This window comes from Macaca mulatta, chromosome 2 (genome assembly GCF_049350105.2).
Source record: "Macaca mulatta isolate MMU2019108-1 chromosome 2, T2T-MMU8v2.0, whole genome shotgun sequence".
Lineage (NCBI taxonomy): Eukaryota > Metazoa > Chordata > Mammalia > Primates > Cercopithecidae > Macaca > Macaca mulatta.
Genome location: NC_133407.1, coordinates 105587333 through 105600741, shown reverse-complemented (window position 1 = coordinate 105600741; position 13409 = coordinate 105587333). Strand labels below are relative to the sequence as shown.

At 47.8% G+C, this 13409-nt stretch overlaps 1 protein-coding gene across 1 annotated transcript; it reads left to right on the top strand.

Annotated features, from left to right (window-relative positions):
• Positions 1-5693: 5693 nt before the first annotated feature.
• On the top strand, positions 5694-12466 carry CCK (cholecystokinin). Its single transcript, XM_002802837.4, has 3 exons — positions 5694-5760; positions 6801-7016; positions 12061-12466. Exons 2-3 carry the CDS (start codon positions 6803-6805, stop codon positions 12192-12194), a joined length of 348 nt encoding a protein of 115 aa, XP_002802883.4. The 5' UTR covers positions 5694-5760; positions 6801-6802; the 3' UTR covers positions 12195-12466.
• The last annotated feature ends 943 nt before the right edge of the window (positions 12467-13409 follow it).

The window sequence follows — 13409 nt, the reverse complement described above, 5'->3', positions numbered from 1 at the left end:
AGAAAAAAAAAAGACCCAAAAGAGAAGCCTTCTAACCATCACATTTCTGATCACAGCAAATAGCCTCCTGCCCTCTGGTAAGTGGGGCTTGCTCGCAACAAGCTTAAATTCTATGAATAACAAATCAGGAGGCTCTAGCTTGTCCCTGGAAATTCCACTAAGTTTTCTACAGATACAAAATGGACATATGTCTTTGAGTTAGGTCTCACAATTAAAAAATCCTGTATTGAAAATATATCTGTTTCAGGGACTAATCTTCAGGGATGCCTCCCCAACTCTGAACAAGATCTCACTTAAATTCATTTCACCACAATCAGACGGGAATTTCTAGACTCCAAACCAGTCAGCAGTCACAGGTTTCCTCTCTCCACTATTCCCTTTCCAATGCAGCATCTGGATATGGCGCCCTCCACTCCTAGTCCTCCGGATAAAGGCAGGGACCAGCTGGTGTGTCTCACTCCGTGATGGGGGAGAGTGGTGGTGGTGGGAAGAACACAGAGGGCACTGACTTTTCCATTCCTTTTCTGAGACAAGAGAATGGGCTTGGGAGAAAAGTTAATTACCGTCTCACATTTGATGAAATACAAAACAATCTCCAAACAGTGCGAACTCCCATACAACTTCCTTTTTCTCTATTTGGACTGAACAGCAAAACCATTTCTCCATAATGTACATACATAGCAAGGTCTACACAGCAAAGAGCCTAACAGGGCATCCTCCAGCAGTGGTTTGCATACGTTCATGCGGGTGCCCAGTCCTCCCCAGATCCTCCCCCTGCTCTACTTTTCTTGAAAACATGTGTGCACCTTCCATGCCTGCTATGTATTTTTTTTTTTTTTTTTTGAGACGGAGTCTCACTTTGTTGCCCAGGCTGGAGTGCAGTGGTGTGATCTCGGCTCACTGCAAGCTCCGCCTCTTGGGTTCACACCATTCTCCTGCTTCAGTCTACCGAGTAGCTGGGACTACAGGCACCTACCACCATGCCTGGCTAATTTTTTTGTATTTTTAGTAGAGACAGGATTTCACCGTGTTAGCCAGGATAGTATCGATCTCCTGACCTCTTGATCTGCCCACCTCGGCCTCCCAAAGTGCTGGGATTACAGACGTGAGCCACCGCCCCTGGCCTGCTGTGTATTTTTTAAATTGTCTGTCTCCTCCACTAGAATGGAAGCATCACAAGCACAGGGATTTTGTCTGTCTTGCTCACCACTGAATCCCAACAGTGCCTGAAAGACAGTTGGCATCTTTGTTAGGGCTATACTGAAATTAGACAGACTTGAGCACATGTCATTTATTTGGGAGAGGAGGAAGAGATGAGAAGAATAAGATGAAGAAGGAGGAAAAACCAACTAAAGAGATGTTATCGACTGGGCTCGGTGGCTCACGCTTGTAATCCCAACACTTTGGGAGACTGAGGAGGGAGGATCACTTGAGCCTAGGAATTTGAGATCAGCCTAGGCAACATGGTGAGAACCTGTCTCTACAAAAAATTAAAATATTAGCAGAGTATGGTGGTGTGCACCTGTGTTCCCAGCTACTTGGGAGGCTGAGGTGGGAAGATTGTTTAAGCCAGGAGGCTGGGTTTGTGCCACTGCACTCCAGCCTGGGTGACACAGTAAAACCCCATCTAAGGATAGGGAGGGAGGGAGAGAGAGAGAGAGAGAGAAAGAGAGAGAGAGAGAGAAAGAGAACTGTTATCAAGTTCACCGCTACAGGCAAAGGACCGTTGAGAAGTTTTTAGATGCTTCCGGAAGGGTTCATACAGAGAGACTGGGGTTCCCATTCCCCACTGGCTGAAGATTGTCTTTTGGGGAGATTACACCCATACTTACAGGCTGAACCTCTGCAGGGGCTGAACTTTGAAGGAGATAAGCAGAGAAGGGTGCTTTGAAAGCTTGAAGTGGGAATGCTGTCTGCTGAAAACTGCCCAGCCTGGCTAGGCTGCAGCCGGTGCCAGAGGGAGAATGTGGAACTGTGGTGAGGAGCACCAAAGTCATCTGCCTCAGGAGACATCAAGCCCATTTTTTTTAAGTGAACAAATGGATTATCTTTAATGTGGATATGCATCTGGATTACAGGAATAGTGTGGGCTCCAGGCCTAACTTGCTTGGGAACGATAGTCAGAATAATTAGTACCCGTTGACCCTGTAAGAAGGAAAAATCATGACCATGGCCAAGGAGTTCAGATCCCTTATGTCTTTTTATTTTCCTAGCAGCTCTTCTATCACACATTCCTGCTCAGAATTTCCACACCTGAGAGGCAAGCAGCTACGACTGCTTTATTTTACAATAAAGAAGCAAGCAGCTCTCTTTATCATAAATTAGAAAGGCCCACTGCACAAGCCCTTCTTCAGCTTCTGATGATCCTTGTCACCTCTGGCTCTGCACTGGCATTTCCATGCTGGCCTCTTGGCCCACTTGTCTGGTTCTGTACCAGCTCCTTTTCCTCCACCCACTCCTTCACGCTGTCACTCCTCAGGGGTCTGTCTAGAGGCACCCTGCCACCTATTGCTAGCTGCCTTCATCAATTCTCCCTATAACTCCCAGGCCGGCAGCCACCACCCATGTGCGAGACTCTGGGTTCACCCCTCCAGTGTCTCTCTGCTCAGGACAAAGGCTCCCAAACTCCTCCTGGACTGTCAATGCACAAACGATCAACCAATCCCATACTGGACTCATGTCCCCACGGCCACACTCCAAGCCTGCTTTTCCTTCTGAATTCCCTGTCTTGGGTAATACTCCACCACCCACCCTTGTCTCCCAGCCTGGAAACTCAAGGACAGCCTCAGTCACCAAGTCTGGTTCCCTCTACCAGTTTCCTGAGCAGCAAGAGGTTGGTCCCTGGGAGGCTGGAATCTTTCTTATTTTCTCTACTTTTGTTTTCTGAATGTTCTCTGGTGAACACTTATGACTTGCACAATGTTTATTATGTTTCCTAATAAGTAATAGGTCTCATAATGGCTTATTATCCTAAACATGAATCTACCTTGATTGCTCCTGCTTGTGCATCCCCGAGGCCCTCCTAACCAGCCTTCCCCTTCCAGTCCATCTGCCTTTTGGGCAGTTTCCATATCACCACCTAGCTCGCCTGACCAAAACATTTCTCCAAGATTTCCTCCTACCATCTCCACTCCATAGTCCCCAAATATCAGAATTGTTGGGAGGTGTTTGTCCACTTGTTTGCTTCTGCTCCCCTATTGTATTGTCAGCTCTTGTTCATACTGAATCCCTGGGGCCCAACACAAAGTAAGTGTTGAATAAACATGAATTACATGGACCAAGGGCCGGGAGTTGAGTAACTGGTATAAGGTAGGGAATTTCTATAGAAATGGTCTCAAAGTGTGCTTGGTGGACCAGCATTTTCAGTATGGCCAGGGAACTTGTTAGAAATGTGGATTCTTGGTGGGGCGCAGTGGCTCACACCTATAATCCCAGCATTTTGGGAGGCTGAGGTGGGTGGATCACCTGAGGTCAGAAGTTCGAGACCAACCTGGCCACTGGGGAGGCTGAGGCAGGAGAATCTTTTGAACCCGGGGGCAGAGGTTGCAGTGAGCCGAGATGACGCCACTGTACTCCAGCCTGGGTGACAGAATGAGACTCTGTCTGAACGAAGGAAGGAAAAGAAAGAAAGAAAGAAAGAAAGAAAGAAAGAAAGAAAGAAAGAGAAAGAAAGAAAGAAAGAAAGAAAGAAAGAAAGAAAGAAAGAAAGAAAGAAAGAAAGAAAGAAAGAAAGAAAGGAAGGAAGGAAGGAGAAAGAAAGAAAGAGAAAGAAAGAGAGAGAGAGGAAAAGAGGGAAAGAGGGATAGAGGAAAAGAGGGAAAGAGAGAGAGGAAGGGAGGGAAGGAGGGAGGGAGGGAGGAAAGGAGGAAGGAAGGAAGGAAGGAAGGAAGGAAGGAAGGAAGGAAGGAAGGAAGGAAGGAAAGGAGGAACGAATTCAGATTATTGGGCCCTTCCTCAAGCCCGCTGAATTAGAAGTTCTGGGGATATTTTGATAACAAGGTTATGTTTTCAAATATGTCTTGCCACAGTCACAAATAAGACTAGTTTTCCCAACTGAACTACGAAAACCTTAGCAGGCTCGTGGGGAAACCACTGGAAATCATTTAATCAGCTCTTTCAAACATATTGCCCATAAGTTGCAGAAACGCAGCTGCCTCTCAGGATTAGAAGGTGGAGCAGCAACCGGAGGTGTCTCCGGGCCGCCCCCCGCCCCACCTTCCCTACCCCCGCCTCACCCACTCGACCCCCACACTGTCATCGCCACAGTCCCTCCATTCCAGAGGGAATTCCAGAGCGGAATACGGATTCCGATTTTAAAATAAGCGCTTCTAAATCTTTCTCCTTCCCTCTAAGACGAATGAGGGAAAGAAAGGGAGAGGAGTTGAGGTCCCAAGGTTCAGGGATGCCTGGTGATCTCCAGGTCCCAGGCTGGGCTGCCTGGGTGCACGGAGAGGGCGAGGGGCGCATTGTGGAGCCTTGGCAAGCGCTGCTCTTCCTCGATCCTCGGTTTGCGGTCTGTGAAATGGGGTTCGCAGTGCCTTTGCGGGGACGTCGCGAACTCAAGCACCAGCAAGCCGATTCGAACTCAAAGGGCTTCAGGGTGTAGACGACCACCGCGCACTGAGGGACTACGGGTCGGCCCGCTCCGGAGCCAGGAGAGTAACCGCGCGCAGGGAAAGGCGCACTGCAGCCTTGGTGCCTCCCTTCCCTCCACCGGACGGGTGAGTGACGACGGGCGAGGTCCTCATCTCCAGGCTGCGCAGCTGAGTTCTGGCAGGTACGGTCCTAGGGGTGTGAGTGTGTGGGCCCTCCGGAAAGGTGGGAGGGGCGAATGCCGTGGTCTACCCAAGCTTGCAGGGGTGCGGTGTGCAAGTTCCCCAGGACCCTCGCTGGCGCCGCTTGTCGGCAGCTGGGAACAGTGAGCGCAGCGGGTGGCTGTAAGTTGGCCAGGGAAGGAAACACATCGCTTTCCCAAGCCGGATTCCTCTGAGCAAAGCCAGATGGTGTCATCCCCATTTTACAGCTGCGTAAAGAAAGGCCCAGAACACCAACAGCCAGCTGTGGCCGGAGCCCTTTCACTGACCCGGAACACTAGCTCTCAGAAACCTGGAGAACTGCGAGGGCTTTTAATGCGGCTGAGAAGAAAGTAAAGACCCCGACTCCTCTCTCCTTCGAAAGAGCCCACACAAGTATGAAGACCAGCGCCTCGGACGCTCCGGGGTAGGGGGGCCCACGCCCCATCCCTCTCAGAATCGCGCCTTACTGACGCTCAGTCCCGCCCAGTGTCCACCCCCAACCCCCGCCCCAGTTTCCTTTCTGGACCCTCCGGTCCCCAAAGCGAACTAAGCTAGCGGCAGCTTTTCCATCCCAGGGAAGACTCCAAACTCCTAGGTTTCCCACCTTGGAGAGCACTGCTCTGGAATGCTCAGGGGAGCGGCAGCTGGAAAGGGTTGGAAGGAAGCTTCTCGGACCCAGAGGGGGGCAGACACCGGGCCCAGCCAGGGAGGGGTTAAATCCGCCCCACTGGACCACCTCCCCCTCTCCCCCAGGAGCCACTTCAACCGGTTGTCGTCCCAGTGGCCACCCTCTGAGCACGTGTTGCTGCCAGTCTGCGTCAGCGCTGGGTAAATACATGACTGGGCGACGCCGCCGGGCGGGGCTATTTAAGAGGCAGCCGCCCTCTGGTCCTCCCTGAACTTGGCTCAGCTGCCGGGCTGCTCCGGTTGGAAACGCCAAGCCAGCTGCGTTCTAATCCAAAAGGTAGGTCCCTCGGTTCGTCAGCGGGGGATCCAAGTGTCGTGTGTCTTTGAAGAATGCTGTCGTCAGCTTTGTGCCCATTTCCATTTTGCTTTTCTATTTTCTGTGTCTTTCCTCCGAGAGCTCGAAAGACATTTCTTGAAGTCAGAAACAACGGTTCCGGGTCTAAAAGTGAGGTCTGGGTAGGTAGAGCTGCTTTAGAGGCTTTCACGCGCCGGCATACCCATTCGCTAAGATTCGCATGCAGATTGAGATTTGCTAGCTGTTACACAGCGGTGCTGGGGACGTTGCAATATTTTCTAATAAAATACCAGAGGGTTTTAAGATTCAAATTCATTTTCTAAATACTGCAGAAAATTTCGAGGCTTTACGGATAGAAATGTGAGGGTGTTTTATCCACTAGCGATCTAAAATGCACGGGGCTTTGGAAGCCTGAGTGCTGGGCACATATTTCTGATTTTAAAACCTGCCTATGTTTTGCGTAGTGGCTTATTGCCATTTCCCACCTACACTTTGAGAAAACTTTATAAATACGGCTTTATTTATTGCTCCTACATTTTAAACTGTGCTTCTCTTTTTCGTCATTTACTGTATTTCCATATTGAAAGCTTGTTAGCTATCTGGAAAGGTGCTTTCCCTAGGGTTCTCATTTCTCCCACGGAGTCTTCCCTTTAGGATATTTTTTTCACACTATTTTTAATCTCGTGGGGTTTTATTTTTCTTCTTTCAGTTAGAAGAGAGGCACTCTGCAAACACTTCCTCAAACTTTAGGGAAGCAGAAAACATTACTTCTGCTCAACACGGCAAAAAACAGGGTCTCTGTCTGCCCCTCGGCACTGGGTGTGGAGTTCCCAAAGACCAGCCGTGTGCGCCCGGGGGCGCGCGCCATGGCACTCGGCTTGAGCCCTCGTGCTTGTGGCGGCCTGGGGAGTCTGGAGCACCTGTGTTTGTCCTAAGCCGGTTTCTGGGTGCCCTGCCCGCCGCAGGAGCTCTCGGATGCCCAGCCTTTCCGTTAACGCCCCCTCCTCCTTTGCTCCCTACAGCCATGAACAGCGGCGTGCGCCTGTGCATACTGATGGCGGTACTGGCGGCTGGCGCCCTGACGCAGCCGGTGCCTCCCGCAGAGCCCGCGGGCTCCGGGCTGCAGCGGGCAGAGGAGGCGCCCCGTAGGCAGCTGAGGGCAGTGCAGAGAACGGACGGGGAGTCCCGAGCGCACCTGGGCGCGCTGCTGGCAAGATACATCCAGCAGGCCAGGAAAGGTAAGAATGCTGCCTCCCCATCCCTCACTTCTGCCCTTGTTCCCAGGCTCTGGATGCTGACCCTCTTCTCTAGCGCCGGCCTAATGAAGATGACCTCTCTCGGTAGGAAACAAGCAACATGGTTTCTGGCCGTCCTTTGTAGCAATCTGAGAAGGGGTATGGAGGACTTAATTTATAAGTAAGGGGACCCTTCTTGAAAAGCTTTCTTTGAACTAATTTTTAGCAATGTTGCTGATTAAGTTCAACACCATTTTACCAAGCCATTAAAAGATAATTATTGAACCCTAGGAAAGGGTTCCTAGATACACTAAATACCCTCTACTAAAAACGCAAAGAACCTGGGAGCCACCCAGATACCAACCCTTGGAAATCCTCTAGCAGGAAGGCGTCAATGCTGAGAATGCCTGAGATCTGGCTACAACAGTTTAAGAAAGCAGTGACAATGTGTCCATCTCCACCAAACCATGTAACAGAAGGAAAGAATCAGCAGCAGTTTTGTGTTCTCCTTGCAATGACTTACACATGATTACCCAACAAGAGAGGTATTTGTTTTTACTTTACTGTCGCAGAGATGGTCACAGTTATAGCAAGAGCTGAGCAAGTCATTTTTCTCAGCATCAAAGTCTTTCTCCAGGAATAAGGTGATTCAGCCCCTCACTAGCTGAGTGGCATGCAGGCAGTCCTGACCTGAGGCTAGCTTTCCCCTAAGCTCCTTCCAATTCTTTGTGTGATTCAGAGGGAGGCCCATTCATCTCTTGTGACCCATAGGAATCATGCTTTGGATTGCGGCAGCTTTTTTCTGCCAACTTTATCCCCAGTGGCACTAATAATGAACACTGGCTGTGGAGGAGTGTGCTGAACAGTACAAACACAGCTGGACATTAAAATAATTCAGCAGGCCAGGAGCAGTGGCTCACGCTTGTAATCCCAGCACTTTGGGAGGCCGAGGCAGGTGGATCACATGAGGTCAGGAGTTCGAGACCAGCCTGATCAACATGATGAAACCCCATCTCTACTAAAAATACAAAATTAGCTGGTTATGATGGCACATGTTTGCAATCCCAGCTACATGGGAGGCTGAGGCGGGAGAGTAGCTTGAACCTGGGAGGTGGAGGTTGCAGTGAGCCGAGATTGCACCATTGCACTCTTACCCAACAGGTGTTCCAGGGCCTGGATTTGAACCTTAACCCCTGGCTTGACCAGAAAGGGATAAGATGAAGAGCTTTGGCTCTGCAGAGTTCTCCTGTGGGCTCACATGAAGGGAAGACTGGAACTCTTTGACCCAGAGGCTTCAGAAGGAAAGAACAAATCAGTGATTTGTTGTATTTCTTCCTGTCTTTGGGAAATTGCCCCACCCACTACCTTCTGTTTTGCTTTCCTACTAATTAAATTGAAGAAGATAGAAATACTTATCACATGGAGAGAGAAAGTCTGAAAGCTTTTGAGTTCCTGCTGATTTTCTGCCTGAAAATAATTTAGTGTCTGTCCCCAGATACAGGCTGAATTTCAGCCAGACAAGTCTGAAATATCCTAGGCTTTTCATTGATCTGTGGATCTGGAACTCCCCTCCCCCAATTTGGGAAAGACCCTGTTTTTCTTCTATGTAGGCTGAGGATATCTGCAAAAAGGCCTGAAATGTGCTGAATTGACTCTTGGTTCCAAAATTGTTCTAGGAAAAAAAAAAAAAAAAACAACTCATTACCACATTATTTCCTAGAACCAATACTAGACAATGGCTCTTAAAGCATAAACCTTAGCTGGAAAGTTTTTCTAGTCCTTCTTCTCAGCCCCCCTCTCCCTTTGCCTTCAGCCAATTGTGCCAAACAAACCCAGGAGAAAACAGCAATCACTTGGAAATTTAGATGCCAACACCTAGGATCAACGCTAGCTAAAAAACAACCAAACTCTTCTATGTGACAAACATGAACTAGGAATAAATACTCACACTATAGAAACTGCACGGTTTCTTTGAATATTTTACATATTTCGAAATCATATCAGATTTTTGCTCCACTATAGTATATATTATGCTTAAATGTTCTAAACAAGACAATGCATTCTTTGAGCAGTGCTTAAGAGTTTATCATTAGGAAATATCTGCAGCACTTTCAATGGCCCAAGAAGAAACAATTCTATTGGAGGGCAGTGGGTAAAGATACCTAGAGGCATTTAGTGGACACCTCCCCCATGCCCAGCAAAGCTTCAATGCTACATCTATATTGTCTCTCTCAGTACAACAGCCCTGCACAGTAAGTATTATTATACCCATTTTGCCAGCGTGGAAGCTGGGGCTCTAGAAGCCTGAGTAACCTACATGTTGTTCCGTATCTACGCAACAGCAGGGCTGAGACTCTATCTAGTCCTGCTCCTCCCAGGAGGGCCTGGAAGCCATTCAGCTTCCTAGCTGTACTACCTAATCCACATTTTAAAGTTTAAAAGAGCTAAACCCTTCAGTTGTAGCAAGAGCCCAGAATGTCACTGTTTTCTCAGCACCAAAGCCTTTCTCCACGAATAAGGTGATTCAGCAGCTCAGTAGCTGAGTAACATGCAGACAATCCTGTCCTGAGGCTCGCTTTCCCCTGAGCCCCTTCAAATTCTTTGTGTGATTCAGAGGGAGGCCCGTCCATCTCTTGTGGCCCGTAGGAATTAGACTTTGATCAATTCCATACATCAGATGTAAGCCTCTACTCTATGTCAGCACTGGGAAAGTGAGTGAGGACCCTGGTAAATACACATGACATTAGGACAGAACTGTAGGTGGAACAGGGAAGTCAGGGTGTGTGATAAATGCAGCTTCCACAACTGAACATGGTGCCCCCACCGTTAACTGAGGCTGCTTGCTCGTATTGAAGCTGTCACTTCGCTTCCATTAGATGGAAATTTGGGTGTGCCCAGGCCTTAGTGGGCACTCATCATCACAGCAGGCAGGAGGATGGGTCATGTTTCCACGTGACTGTGTACAGGTAACTGGGTCTATAGGTTTTCCTGAATTCAAAGACTAATATTTCACCTGAACAATGAACAATTAAATAGCAGGGGCTATTTTTCTTCTACATAGGCTGAGGGTATCTGCAAAAAGTCTTGAAATGTGCTGAATTGACTCTTGGTTCCAAAACAGGGAAGGGTTGCGGTTGGGGAGAGAAAGAGTGGGGATGTTGTTCTGTGTTGTTTCTGTTTTTAATTAAACTTGCTTAATTTTATTACCCTGGGTAACTGCCTTTGCATTTTCATTTATCAATAAATAAGCCATAGTCTGACTCTACTCAGCCTATGGGCAGGAGCTGGCAAGCGCAGCTTCATGCAGAAGGGATATAGACCAGCCTCACAGGAGGTGGGGACACAGTGGCCCCCAACACAGTGGGAACCATTGAGTGGTCCCCCACTCCTCTACCCTTGAATTGGTCTGGGCTTTGTTCACTGAGGTCCCTGAAGAACCTTTCTTAAGACTGAGCTTGCACAGGAGAAGGTGTCCTACTGATTTCGTACTCCAGGAGGCTACTGTCTATGAACTTTGAGCTAGGACTATGTCCCATGCCTCCAAATAAACTGCCTCTTCATGTCCCTACTCACTCAGTGTGAGCTCTACAAAAGGATCACACTGTTCCTGAAGACTTAACTTCCATCCCAATGGGACCATTTCAGGTTCAGTTACTGCATTTTGGTCAAAATGGCTGATTTAAATCACCTTTGTTATCACCTCTCTCCCGCCCTTCTTTGAGTATTACTGAGGTGCCAAGATTTTAATCTGACAGTCTTTTTCTGAATATCATTTTTAATTGATATTGATTTATCATTGAAAATAAAATGATCATCAATTCAAAACACTTACTGATAAATGAAAAACACTTTCTGAATGTAACTTTCAAATTCATATTTTTAAAAGAGTATTTATATAGCAAAGGGGCTTTATTTATTTTTTTCTTTATTATACTTTAAGTTCTGGGATACATGTGCAGAACATGCAGGTTTGTTACATAAGTATTCCTGTGCCATGGTGGTTTGCTGCACCCATCAACCCGTCATCTACATTAGGTATTTCTCCTAATGCTATCCCTCCCCTAACCCCCTGCCCCCCAGTAGGGCCTGGTGTGTGATGTTCCCCTCCCTGCGTCCATGTATTCTCATTGTTCAACTTCCACTTATGCGTGAGAACATGTGGTGTTTGGTTTTCTGTTCCTGTGTTAGTTTGCTGAGAATGATGGTTTCCAACTTCATCCACGTCACTGCAAAGGACATGAATGCATTGTTTTTATGGCTGCATAGTACTCTGTGGTGTAAATCGCCACATTTTCTTTATCCAGTCTATCATTGATGGGCATTTGGATTGGTTCCAAGTCTTTGCTATTGTGAATAGTGCTGCAGTAAACATATGTGTGCATGTGTCTTTATAGGAGAATGATTTATAATCCTTTGGGTATATACCCAGTAATGGGAAGGCTGGGTCAAATGGTATTTCTGGTTCTATATCCTTGAGGAATTGCCACACTGTCTTCCACAATGGTTGAACTAACTTACATTCCCACCAACGATTTTATTTTTTTAACCATTCCAACATCAAGATATTATAATTGTGCTACCTTAACAACAAGAGCTCTCCAGGAGTCAGGAATGTTGATGGATATTAAGGGATGAATTTAGGAATAAATAAGTACTGGAAAAATCTTTGGTTGGTTTCTGCTGAGGCCATGTACAAAAGGAAAACACCCACCTACCAAAAGAAAGCAAAAGGTAGGGAGACTAAGGAAAATCTAGGCAAGTCCCCAGCCTGCAAGGCTGGAGAAAATGAATCCACCTAAATACTTGCAGAACGCAAAGCACACCCCTAACTTGTAAATATTGTCCTCTCTCCAGTTACACAGACATTGGTCCTTCTCCTCTCTTAGATTTTGGTCTATCAATTCCACTACTTTGACAGCTCTTTGATACCTTTAAGGTGGTGTCTATTATATTGTGTCTGGCTTTTTCCATTGCTATCCTTCACAAATTGAACTAGAGATGCTTTTAGATGTAATGTCCCTGTTTCCTTCCTCCCTGTCCTTTGTAGCTCCTTCTGGACGAATGTCCATCATTAAGAACCTGCAGAACCTGGACCCCAGCCACAGGATAAGTGACCGGGACTACATGGGCTGGATGGATTTTGGCCGTCGCAGTGCCGAGGAGTATGAGTACCCCTCCTAGAGGACCTAGCCTCCATCGGCCCAACGAGAAGCAACCTCCCAACCCAGAGGAGGCAGAATAAGAAAACAATCACACCATATCTCATTGTCTGTGGAGTTTGACATTGTATGTATCTATTTATTAAGTTCTCAATGTGAAAAATGTGTCTGTAAAAATTGTCCAGTGCAACCACACACCTCACCAGAATTGTACAAATGGAAGACAAAATGTTTTCCTCATCTGTGACTCCTGGTCTGAAAATGTTGTTATGCGATTAAAGTGATTTCATTCTGCCCTGTCATTCCCTGCGTCTACTGAGGGCAAAGGGCTCCATTTGATCCTTAGAACATGCAAGGAGGGAAGCCTGATAGATGCTATACCAGGACAAATCCTTGTAGTAGATGTCCCCAGAAAGGGCTTGGGAAATGCAGCTCAGGCCTGAAGCTAACTTTGCTACAGGCCAGCTGGACAGTGAAAGGGTCATCTGTGGGCAACTCCAGAGCCCAGCCCTGGCCACCCTGATCCCCAATCTTATTTGCCAATCCTACTCCCACCAGGGTTTCCTTGGGGTTCTCTTGGCCTTTCAACAAGTTACAGGCAGTAACTGGCCATGGTTTTGCGTACATTTGATCACTCCATGGCTCTGTGGCACAGAGGTTATCATCCTTTCTTTACAGATGAGGAAACAGGCTCTGAAGAGTGAAAGTGACGGCCCTTATGCCCCAGCTAAGGAGATTCACACACTGGAGGTCTTAATGTTCTGAGGCTAGCGGGACCTTCATCACTCTAGCATTTCTCCAACTGAGTGCACAGGAATCACCTGGGGAATCTTGTTAAACTGCATGTTCTGATTCAGCACATCTGGGCGGAAGCCCGAGCAAGTTCCCAGGTGATGTCAATGCTGCTGTTTGCAGACTGTACTTGGAGCTGCAATGGTGCAGAGAAGAGCCTATAATTGCTTTTCCTTGAGCCCCACCATGTTTTGGAGTTGGTGGGACTCCAAAGTGCTGGGGAGACTCTGGTAGTTATACAGAGCAGAAGCCAATCTGTCTGTTGGCTCTCTGTAGAAATCAGTGAGGGGAACTAGTCCAAGGCGACACCCGGAGATGATCCGGTACCCACCATCCACAGTGCAACCTTTCCATGCCTCCTGCTGAGGCCTCCAAGACCCTCCAATCCTTGTCCAGCAGAGGCCCCAGGTGTCCAGTGCAACAGAACCTGGCAGCCCCCAAGAGC

Bases quoted from the DNA above. Each gene is read 5' to 3' on its own strand.
- CCK (XM_002802837.4), top strand. From the start codon at position 6,803: ATGAACAGCGGCGTGCGCCTGTGCATACTGATGGCGGTACTGGCGGCT. The intron at 7,017-12,060 runs GTAAGAATGCTG...TGTCCTTTGTAG, and splicing joins CATCCAGCAGGCCAGGAAAG to CTCCTTCTGGACGAATGTCC.